This window comes from Gossypium raimondii, chromosome 7 (genome assembly GCF_025698545.1).
Source record: "Gossypium raimondii isolate GPD5lz chromosome 7, ASM2569854v1, whole genome shotgun sequence".
Lineage (NCBI taxonomy): Eukaryota > Viridiplantae > Streptophyta > Magnoliopsida > Malvales > Malvaceae > Gossypium > Gossypium raimondii.
This window is the reverse complement of record NC_068571.1, coordinates 43,714,560-43,727,141: the sequence shown is the minus strand read 5'-3', so window position 1 is coordinate 43,727,141 and position 12,582 is coordinate 43,714,560. Positions and strand designations below refer to the sequence as shown.

Genomic DNA, 12,582 nt, shown 5'->3' with positions numbered 1-12,582 from the left:
CCCCTCTAAAATAAAAATAAAAAATCTGTTTAGTTCTTTAACAAATATGAATTATAAATCAATACATATAAACTTATATTTTAATCTATAAAAATGTATAATTAAATCCCGACTCCTAATAAAAATTTATGGATTCACATTTAGCTTGAGATAAGGCAATATGTAATCTTTAAACTTGATAAGTTTTCTCAAATTTGATCTATTAAATTATGTGGCACTCTAGTATTGTGCCATGTTATCTCCTAATTTTTTAGATAATGATGCGACAATATCAAAGTGATACATCATTATGGACCAAAATTGAGAAAAGTTATTAAATTCAAAAGCTTAGGGTTAATCATATTTATAATGGCAAAATATAATAATATAAAAAATATGAAAAGCACGATAAAGCTTGCAACCATTCAAGTGTTACTAAGCTCAAACTCAACTTGACCGATAGCTCAAATTATTCATGCTCAGCTTGATAATTACTTAATGGAATTAAAAAAAAAATTCAAATTAAACTCGAATAATTTCCTAGCATACCCGCATGAAACCGAATCCGCTACCATCTAAACCGATAAATACGTCTTCACGACAGGCTTATACTTTATCTACTTCATCTTTAGAAACAAAGAAGTCATTCGGCTTTATACTGCTTTAGAGAACCAGATATTTTTTGAAATTGGCTGTCAAAATCAAACAGAATAATGAACTGGAATATTTCTTTTGTAATCAAAGTTATCTTCTTGGATTAAACCCAGAATTTAATACTCATCTTTTACACACACACACACACACACACACACACACACACATATATATGATATTTCTCATTCCTTTTTCCGGCAAAAAAGCCAGGTGCAAAACAATGAATCCAAGCTCTATAGAACTTAGCTTGAGTCTTAAGCCATCATATGTCCCTAAATCCATAAGCAGCTTGCTCTTAGATTTATCCAAAATCGATAATCAGTATTATAAGTTATCAGTGTTGAATGATTATATTTGCAAGCTTGAAGAAGAGTTAGCCAGGGTTCAGCCTTTAAAACATCTTCTTCCTCTATGCACCCTACTTCTAATGGAGGGTAAGTCCACATATATATTTTCTTGTTTAATTATTAATTCAAAGATATATTGCTGTATCTCCCTATTTTGCTGATTGTTCTGGTGTGGGCACATGGTCTAATCGACCCTATTACCTATGGTATATAGATCATTGATGGAGAGCATGTTATCTCTTGAGCTAGCTCATAGAAACACTCACTCTGTGAACTCACCAAGACTCTCAATATAATAGAGAGACAAAACTTCAATTGGGACAATACCTTGAACAAATTTGCTTTTTATTTCCTGATTATTTCTATCTTTTGAAATGTATAGAAACTGAAACATTAAAGCATGAGCTTCTAAACATAAACAATGAGAAAGAACAAAGGGAAATCCAGGAAGAATGTTATGCAAATTTCCAGGTAAAAGATAAAGATTTTAGCTTCCAATAGACGTACATATATATATATATATGTATATTAGTTAAATTTGTTGAATAAATCTTATGTCTCTCTCTCTATGTATATATGAGATTCTGTGCAGTCATGCAAAGAGAAGGGAAACAACATGGAAAGGTTAATGTTGGGATGCAAGGAGAATAGTACATGGAATAGTGTTGGAGAATCAAGCAGTGATGGAAAAGGAAAGGAGGTGGCAGCCATTGATGAATATTCATGGAGAAATGATAACCAAGGTTTCATGTATCTTAATAATTATGATCATCATCATCACCCAAAACCATTGACACAACCCATTTGGAAGAACAATAGGAGATGTTGGTCTTCTGAGCTTCATTCAAGATTTGTGGAGGCTTTGAATATGCTTGGAGGCATTGAAGGTCAGAACTTAAAACATCACAAATATACTAATAAATTGATGGTTAAATACTTCATATTTGATTTACCGGGTTAGAGTTTTGTGCATGGATGCATTGGTTTCATTATTTTAATTGTTTTTTTTCTTTTGGATTTTGGTACATGCAGTGGCTACTCCTAAGCAAATCAAAAATTTGATGCAGGTTGAGGGGCTGACAATTGAGCAAGTAAAAAGTCATTTGCAGGTTATAATCCATCTTTTTATGCTTAATTAAAAATGCATGCGTTATTATTATATGTTAGGTGTAAAAATAAGAAATACAATTTTCAAAGAACTAAGTAGTGTCATTTATTTACCCTAAAAAAAGTAGTGGCATTTATTTGCTACTAATTTTTGCTGAAAATAATGTTTGTTTTATGTATGCACAAGATTATTCTACAAATTAAGATGTAAAAAAAAAATGCCATAGAGCATATGATAATCTTTTTAAATATGTAATTACAGAAATACAGACTTCATTATGGTAAGGTTCGATTGGTATAGGAAGCAAACAAGGAGGGCTATGTTGCAATGCTGATATTCAGGACCTTTCCTTTCCTGTAATGGGCTCTTGGAATTTTTAAATAGTTACACAAATTTAGTCTTTTAATATTTACCTTTGATCTTAATTATTTTTTTTTATCATTTTTGTGCTTAATTTTTATAATTTAGCGAAATTGTTTTCTAGGAAAACAAAATTGTTTGAACGGTTAAAATCCTAACGACACTAATGTGATAGTTCACACGGGGTGAAGCTAGAACAATTTTTTAGGTGGGCGAATGAAATTTTAAGTTTTTATAGTCTATATCTTTATAATTTTTAAAGGATTAAATTAAATTTTTATAATTTTAGGGGAGGTCAAAGTACAATTTTACCTTTACTAATTTAAAATTTTAAAAAAATTAGAGGGCCTAAGTAGCAATTTTCCATTTTAGGGGGGCTAGGGCCCATGCTATCACCCCTAGATTCGCCTTTGAGTTCACATGATAGTCCGCATGTATATCTCAAATAAATTATAGAAAATATAAAAGAATGTTAAAGAGTGTTTTTTTTTTTAAATTATTCATGTCCGCATTGACATGCGTGAATTGCCACATGAAATTTTATGTCAATGTCGTTAAAAATTTGGAGGTTGAAGGTCGAAATAATTCAAAAAGATTAGAGATAAAATAACAAAAGGAGTAAAGGTTAGATGATAAATTTATCAGCAAAGTCTTATATAAATATGTGTCTGTATGTAACACCCCAAAACCCGGCCTAGAAGTTTAGACTGAATTTTGAAAGTCACACTAATCACCGAAGTGATCGTGGGAAATTTTAGTTTAACAACCCGAAAAACATTACATTATTAATAACAAAACTTACAGTCCAAAATCGTTTGCATAAAATCAAATTTACAGAAAACACTTTATTAACCAGTTTAACAAAAAAAAGTGACGCTTCCGAGACTTTCGCATACCGAGTCCAGTTTCAGAACACGTAAATGTACCTGAAAGGGGAAAACACTAAATGGGGTGAGCTTCAAGAGCTCAGTGTGAATTCAAAAGGTGATAAAAAACGAACTTGTAGAAAAAAATCCAAATAAACGTAACAGTTAAGCACACAAAATCACACACAGAATACCTAACAGTTAAACCCGTCAATGGTTAATATAGAAACACTAATCATCACAATTCGAATTGTTATGACACTAACACCAAAATGCACACAAGACTAGTCATAACGTTTACAACGAACTGACAGATTACAGACAAGGAACTCACATCCAGATGCGTATGAATGCAATCAAATATCAAAACCCACCCATCCAACCAAAACACCATTCCGTCCCCCAATCACACCCCATAAGAGCTGTTTAAGCTCATCCATCCAAACACACCACGTAGGACCTCGAAAGGCCCATCCAGCCCTACACACAATGTATGTGGACTAAGTCACTCAGATAATAATACACAGCAAAGCTGACGTATATGTCCTATAGTGCATTGCGGTAAATTGATGTATAGACATGTTACAATTTAACTGTGAGATCAGATAATAATACATAGCAAAGCTGACGTATATGCGGTACAATGTGGTAAACTGTTGTACAGGTAGGTTGTAGTTTAACTACCAGATCAGAACAATCTTCTTTCTCTTTATAACTAAAACCCTAAAATTTTTATGCAAATGCATGTATGTAGATAGACATACAGAATCAAAATACAAAAATTCTAGACAATCATTCAGACACAGAAACTCACTTCTAGTCAACCAATTACAGAATTCTCGTGCAGTCACAGAATGTGCACCACACACAACTACTCACACACCAATCACTCAGAACCAAAAATGCATACATTCAGTTACCCAGATTCAGAATTAATTGCATAATAACCTCAAGTAACAATCAAACTTTAATTTGACACAGAACAAAATTTGGCAAGGTCGGGTCACACGGCCGTGTGCTCCGGCCGTGTGGAAATGCCTAGGCCTTGTGGAGGTCAACATGCCCATGTAGAAGGACACGCCTATGTGGAAGGAAGCACACGCCCGTGTGATCAAGGGACATGGTCTTGTGATCCGGTCGTGTAACTCTCTGTCCGTTTGTACTAAAATATAGTGCAAAACAGACACGGCTGTGTGAGGGTCACACACGCCCGTGTGGGATCCTTAAATCCCTAAATTAGCCACAAAACCATATGGCATCAAATCACTAAATCCCTAATTCCCTAATTAAGTGTGTTTTTTGTGCATGTGAGGTTCTGGGTTTGAATCTTTTCCCTTGAATTTTTGTTAATTTTGCCCCAATCCCTATCTTTGAACTTATAGCTTATATATAATTTGTGCTCAACTGATGATAAGAACGAGCTTATTGGTTCAGTGATAAGGCTCCAAGTTACCTTGAGGTTTTGTGTTCAATTCTTTGTATGGTGCCGCCCATATGGTAGTGTTTGGGTTGAGTTTGAATTCTGAAATCTGATGGGTGGTTAGTTAGTAGGATTTAGTGAGATTGTATTGTTGAAATTGTCCCAAAAATCTCTCCCACTTTTTTCTCACGCCACTTCTTTTTCTATTCACGTTTTTGTTTTTTCTTTCTGTTATTTTCCTTTTGCTCATTTTGCTAATCTCTTTTCTTCTATTGCCTCCCTGTTTTGATCTATTTCTATATTTGGTTTTTCTTTTTATTTTTCTTGTTATTGTTGATTTAGGCGTCTCTTTGCTCATTTAATTCGTGTTGACCATGCGTGGTAAGTGTTTTGAGGTATGATTCGTAAGTCGTCGTAGGTTTAGTTTTGAATGTTTTCTATCATTTTGTTGTTGGGGACTAATGGTTATTTTGTGATTCCGGTTAGGTGAGGAGTGTGAATTACAAAATTCTCTAGGGAATTGATTGTTGTTAGCTACTGTTTTTGCAAGGGTAAGTGTTTATTCGCCATTGTAAAATCATTAATTTAATTATTAAATGAGACATCAAATCTTATGTGACATAATTTAAAATCAAAATTTTAAAGTAAAATAAATATTGTAAAATCTTGGTTTTGAAATTTTTAAACTTTTATAAAAACTATCATTCACTTTCTCTTTTTCAATTTTACTTTATTTTTAGTTTTAGTTTTAAAATTATGCGATAACATTTTACTTTTCTTTAAAATTTTCATTTTAAATTGTGTCACATAAAATTTTACATGTCATTTAGTGGTTAAAATTAACTGTTTCAATAATGGAAGGACCTTATTGATTTAACATTGATAGTTTAGGGATGTAATTAGATCATCTTAAAATTGGGGAACTAATTTAGAATGAAGATCATAATTTGGAGGTGTTTAATGCAATTAACTCATCTTTTAATACAATTCTTAATGCTACTAAAAATTCTTTGGAATCTTAAATCAAGAATAATATATGTTTGAGTTTGTTTGAACTCACGTTCTTACAATTATTACAATAACAATACCCATTGAACTAAAACTCAATCAATTTGTGAATTAACTTAAAATTTTGGGAATAAAATACAAATACTAGTTGTATACAACTTAAATGATGATTTTGTATTAATGAGATGATTGGTGAATTAAATCAAAGTCAAACATATATGTGATCTAAAATATGCTATCAAAGTCAAGCACATATGTGATCCATATCACAATCACCAATATATGTGATCAAAATATGCTATCAAAATCAAGCATATATGTGGTCTATATCACAAATCACTAATATATGCGATCAAAATCAAGCATATAAAATCACAATCACCAATATATGATGACTCAGCTGGACTATGAGATTGATATTTTAAAAGAAAAAGGAGTAGATTACATTTGGCTAGGTTTTCTTTTTTAAAACTTTTTGAAGAATATTGGTGCCTGCAATAAATCCTAGATAATTATTAGACATGAACTCTTGGTCCATCTTGTTGCCTATCTTTATTCCATTATCAAGGCTTTGTCCTCATGTCTTAAAGAAAGAGGAAAGAGAAATTTTGGAAGGTCTGACATCACCTTATATATTCTTATGAGAATCAACATATAATTCTATCATTGTATTGATTTATATTATTAGACATGAACTGCTGGTCCATCTCTTCGCCTATCTTTATTCCATTATCAAGGCCTTGTCCTCATATCTTACCTCCAGTGAGGAAAGAGGAGAAAGAAATTTTTGAAGGTACGGCATTACCTTATATATTCTTATGAGAATCAACATATAATTCTATCATTATATTGATTTATATTTTTACAATTTTTAAAATGATTAAATCAAAATTTTATTATTTTTTGAGGTCAAGTTATAAATTTACCATGTAATAATTTATAATTTTAAAAAATTTAAAACAAAAAATTTCAATTTTGGGGAGACCAAGGCCCCTGCTTACCTCCTCTCTTCACCCTTGCTTAGGTCAAGGATAAAATTGAAGTTGTGAAAATTTCGAGATCTTAAATTTGAATCCTACATTTTGTGTAATTTTCTTTAGATTTATTTTGATTAATTAATATTTATAATAATTGATTGTGTATAGTTTAGAATTAATCAAAATAAAATAAAATAAAAATGTTAAAATGTGCCACTTTTCTCAAAATTAGAATTTAGTCTCCTATTTTTAGATTTCAAAATTCAAGTCAAATTGTCAACACTATTATCTTTCTTCTTATAGTGTAACATTTTGAAATAATAAAAAATACTCATTTGGTAATAATATAATTAAAAAATGATATTGTCAAATTTAACAAAATAAACAATGTTAACTGTTAGACCTAAAATTTAAAATCTAAAAAAATATATGGATTAATTCTTAAAAATAAAAATATATAAATTAAAATGACATATTTTAATCAAATTAAAAATTAAAGGGTTGGAAGGCCCTTGGAATCCTTCTGTCATCTTTTTAGCTGGATGTTAATAGATTAGTCGATCAAAATCTGACATGTTGCACCTACGTCTCAATGTCCTAAAAGGAAACCACCTTTGAATCTTTCCACTTTTAGATTTTTAGATTTAAATTTAATCATTTTTTTCACTTTGGTCTTCCAATTTTTTGTATCCCAAACTTGATTACTTCTTCTTCTTTTTTTACTTTTCGCCATATTCTTTTTATCATTTTGACTCTCGATCTTCAAATTTTAGTCAAATTATTTTTATTGGAAAAGTTTATTTTAATTTTTAAAATTTTAGCAACACTAACGTAGCAACCTCACGTAGCAGTTATTGTTGATGTGGAAGATTTTTTGAAAAGAAATTATGAATTTTTTAAAATTTACAACAATTTTAAGTACTTTTGAATTTTTTATTAAATAGAATTGTCACAAGTTACCATGCCACTACTATTAAAATTTTAACAGTCTAATCACCTTTTCCATTCAAAGAAAAACAATGTAACTAAATTTTGAAAGTTGAGAATTAAAGTGATTCAAAAATAAAGAATTAAGACTAAATGTCAAAAGCTATACTTATCATTATGCTTTGTGTGTATTAAGCATTTTCCCTAGAAAGGAACTTTGAAAGGTATCCAATGAAATAAATTTGAGGTTGAGGATTAAATCCATTAATATGTCTTATATATAAAACATAAAAAATAAAATATTTGACAGCATAATTTTATTTACTTTTTGTAACGTACAAAATTAATTTATTCATTTTTCAAATAAAGAAATTAAAATGCAATTTGGAATTTGATGACTTCTACTATACTTTTACCATTAAATGCCATATATAATAAAAATGAAATAATAAAATAAGGTTTGAAATGAAGCAACATTTAATCCTTAAATCTAATAAACTTTTTCAAATTAATCCTAAACTTTGTTTTTAAATACATATTAATCCAGCAACTTGAGAACTTCCACGTCAAGTTAAATTATGGTGTCCCTCTTCCACAGGAATTTCTGTTGGAGATTGTGCATGAACTGACATCATATATTCTTTTAGGATATATATATATATATATCTATGTAAAAGCTTCGAATATGTGAACCGTCAATTTATTTTTCTAAATATATTGTTTTTATTGATTTATGGTAAATTTATTAAATTAGTCCTTCTACTATTAAATAGATCAATTCAATTTTTATTTAAAATAATCATTTTAGTCATACAATTTTGAAATTGGTTACTTTCAATTCCTATATTTTTAATTTTCATTGACTGGTTTTTTTCTAAGTAATATATGGAAGTAGAAAGCTAACATGATGTTACACACGTGGGTGAATCTAAAACTTTTTAGGAGGGCGAAATTGAATAATCAATTTTGAGATATCAAAACATAATTTTATAATGTATTAGCTTATGATGTCATCATTTTTCAAGGGATTAAGCATAATTTTCTTCATTTTTTGGGACCAAACTGTAATTTTATCATAAATTAATTTTTAATTTCATTTTATAGGAGACTTAAATAGCAATTTTTTCATTTGAAGGGCAGGGGGCAAGACCCTTGCTTGCCTCCCTCAGATTTGTTCCTAGATTGATAATATGTTTGCTACATAAGATTTTGAAAATAACATAACTCAATAAATTTAATAAGTATCATTTGGCCAAAACTGAAATTTTAAAAATCGAAAAATAGAAGAACTAAAGATGACTAAATTAAAATGCATGAACTAAATCCAAAACTTACACATAATACAGAGAATAATAGAAAAGTTAACCATTTGTTTGTCATCGTTCTTTTTCTAAAATTAGTGATAAAATGGACCCTCAGGGACGAAGCTAGAACAAATTTTTAGGGGAGGCTAAATGAAATTTTAATTTTTTATAGTCTATATCTTTATAAATTTTAAAGGATTAAATCAAATTTTTATAATTTTAAGGGGGACAAAATACAATTTTACTTTTATTAATTTAAAATTTTTTTAAAAAAAATTTAAGAGTGTATATAAAAAATTTTAAAAAAAAATTAAGAGTGTCACTATCACTACTCTCAACATTGTAAAGCAAATTTGTAGTCCTCACGAAAAGAATTGTGACAACCCTGTTATTTTCTCATCACCTTTTGCATGGAATTTGTAAGATTATTAGATTTGGATATACTTATCTTTTAGGGACCAACTTGAATTTATTGAATTGTGTGGAATCCCAATCAGCTTTGAGTAGTTTTGTATAAAAGTGTTTCAACATATGTTTTTCAAGATATTGCAACAACAATAATAATGGTTATGCTACAGCATTAGGCTTTTTTTTAATTACATCTATCTTTTTTGTTGGGTGAGTTTGAAATTTCAAAAATTGACAACTGACTAAAATAATCAATAAAATCGAATCCATAATTGAAATAATCGCCCAATTTAGTCGGTTTTAACCGGAAATTGCTCTCCCCTAACAATGTCAATTAAATTTAGATAAGTATATTCTCAATTAGGTGTTTGTTCAGTTCGCACCTAAAATCTTCCATATTAGAAATTAAAGAATTGTGAATAGTCTAAAAGAAATTCTTAGATTAAGATCTTGTTTGATAAAGTAGTATAAATCAATTGAAAAAATTAGTATTTGCAATTATTTAATTTTTACACATGTTAGATCATTCAAATAAAAAAAATCTGATAATTCTTTTACCAAAAAGTATGAAAATGATAATACTTATCAAAGAATATTTTCAATTAATTTATTTTAATATCATATTATCCTATAAAAACATTATGTTTAGAATTTAATTTTATTTAAAATAAATATATAATATCTTATATATATATATTTAAAAATCGAAAATGCAACACTACTTTATTAAAACCTAAAATCCATAAAACTTTAAAATTATCCTAATATAAATTATTTTCATAAATTGGACCACCAAATCAAGCTGGCATAGGGAACATAAAAAGTCAAGATACAGTCTGGCCAGCAAACTATTCTATTTTACATGTACCTATTTATATATTTTAAGATTCTTTTGATGTTTTGGAAATTCTTATTTTGTTTTTTCAGAAATTTTAAAATATTTATATAATTTTCTTTTTCAAAATTTTAAAATTAAATCAATCGCGATTCGACTTATTTAATCACTTTCAAAATTTTACTAAATTTTAAAATAATATTTACACCCAAAATATTAATGGTTGTAATCTTGTCATAACTTACATCGGTAGTCACTCAATTATTGATAGGTTTATTTTTATTATTCAATTATGAAAATTATAAAATAGTCACTTAACTATTCAATTTTATTTTTTTGTCATCAACTTTTAAATGACTAATTAAAAGATGATAGAACAGTTTTTAAATTTAAAATTATAACAATTTTAACCTTCAACATTTAAACATTATATCAATTACGTTTTTATTCTAAAAAGTTTACCCCTCAACATTTTTTGGAAAGAAAAAGCCATTTAGCAACTTCATAAATTCATAGAGTCTACAATTACATGACCATGTGGCCCATAGGGGTAGTCCACACCAAACCGGGTTTCATCAACCATATTTACACATTGCGTAATTTAAATTTTGTTTTTAGTTTTACTTTTCTTTATGACCCTTACACTTAAAAAGATACAAAAAAATTATTAGTTAAATTTGATTGAATATATACCAAAATGAAAACGCCTAAAAGGTCAAGATAATAATTTTCATATTTTCTCATTTTCTTAAAATTAACTCTCAATGTCACAAAGAAAATCAAAACTATAAAAAAATCAAATTACACAATGTATAAATGTTGATGGTTAATTTTTCAGAATAAAGATTGCTATTATACCATTTTTTTCAAAACAACTAGTGACCAAAAAGAAAAAAGTTGAATAATTAAGTGATATTTTGTAATTTTGATAGCTTAAAACTAAAAAGAAATTTACTGGGTAGTGTAATTTACCGAAAGGAAAAAGAACCTTTCACTTTACTGCTTTCTAGAACCAGATATTTTTCTAATTGGCTGTCAAAATAAAACAGAGAAAGAATCCGGATATTTCGCCTATATATGTTCTTTAGGATTAACCCAAGGTTTTCACAAATATATATATACATACATGTTTTACAACATATAGTTTCCAGCAATGAATCCAAACTCTGTGGAGCTTAGCTTGAGTCTTAAGCCATTATATGTGCCTAAATCTTTAAGCAGCTTGTTCTTAGATTTATCAAAAATTGATAGTCAATATTATAAGTTATCTGTGTTGAGTGATTATATTGGCAAGCTTGAAGAAGAGTTAGCTAGGGTTCAGCCTTTAAAACATCTTCTTCCTCAATGCACTCTTCTTCTAATGGAGGGTAAGTATAATCTATAATTCATGTTTAATTATTAATTATTAATTAAAAGATATATTGTTTTCTTCTATGTCATGATTACATGATTTTTTTTTGAAATGTATAGCAATCGAAACATTGAAGGTGGAATTCACAAACATAAAGAATAATCTGAAAAATAACGAGAAAGAAGGAGAAAGGGAAACCCAGAAAATTATTAGTACATGCAGTGCTACAGAAGAACACTATGGAAATTCTCAGGTAATAGATAAAAGAATTTAGCTTTCAATGTATGTATGTATGTATGAATGTATGTATGTATGTATGTATGAGACTCTGTGCAGCCATGCAACGAGAAGGGAAACAACATGGAAGGGTTAATGATGGCATACAAGGAAAATAGTACATGGAATTGTGTTGGAGCATCAAGCAGTAGTGGAAAAGAAAAGGAAGTGGCAGCCATTGACGAATATTCATGGAGAAATGATGAAACTTTTTATTGTAATTATGATCATCATCATCACCACCACCATCACCTAAAGCCATTGACACAACCCATTTGGAAGAACAATAGGAGGTGTTGGTCTTCTGAGCTTCATTCAAGGTTTGTGGAGGCTTTGAATATGCTTGGAGGCAATGAAGGTCAGAACTTAAAACATCACAGATATATATACAAGTAAAAAAATTATGTTTATTAAAAATTTATATAATAATTAAATGAACCTTTGGTTTACTATTGCAGGTTTGAATTTTACTATAAATATCCTTACAATGTTATGATTTATCTTGAAAAAAATATTTTTTATTATTTTTTGATTGAATTGATGTGTAATTGATTCACGACATAAACTCAATTGAAAATTTAAAAATTTTAAGTGAGATATAAATATATTTGATTATTAAAGAATTTTTATATTTGAATTATAGGGTTAGGGTTTTGCATAACTTTGATTAGTTTGTGCATGGATGCATGGGTTTCATTGTTTTTTTTCCTTTGATTAAGTGGTTTAAAATATATATATATATATATATATATATATATATAT

At 28.7% G+C, this 12,582-nt stretch overlaps 2 protein-coding genes across 3 annotated transcripts; both read left to right on the top strand.

The window, feature by feature from the left end:
• The first annotated feature begins 736 nt into the window (after nt 1–736).
• Nucleotides 737–2,582, top strand: LOC105770575 (transcription factor HHO5). 2 transcript variants are annotated; one of them, XM_012591851.2, is made up of 5 exons: nt 737–1,067; nt 1,363–1,451; nt 1,573–1,867; nt 2,048–2,089; nt 2,350–2,582. In XM_012591851.2, exons 1-4 carry the CDS (start codon nt 806–808, stop codon nt 2,050–2,052), a joined length of 651 nt encoding a protein of 216 aa, XP_012447305.2. In that variant the 5' UTR covers nt 737–805; the 3' UTR covers nt 2,053–2,089; nt 2,350–2,582. The 2 variants fall into 2 exon arrangements, with proteins under 2 accessions (XP_012447305.2, XP_012447289.2); XM_012591835.2 differs by having other exon boundaries at nt 742–1,067; nt 2,013–2,089.
• Nucleotides 2,583–11,346: 8,764 nt separating this feature from the next.
• On the top strand, nt 11,347–12,316 carry LOC105761504 (transcription factor HHO5). The gene is made up of 4 exons (XM_052633952.1): nt 11,347–11,560; nt 11,664–11,797; nt 11,881–12,178; nt 12,279–12,316. Exons 1-4 carry the CDS (start codon nt 11,347–11,349, stop codon nt 12,314–12,316), a joined length of 684 nt encoding a protein of 227 aa, XP_052489912.1.
• Nucleotides 12,317–12,582: the final 266 nt, after the last annotated feature.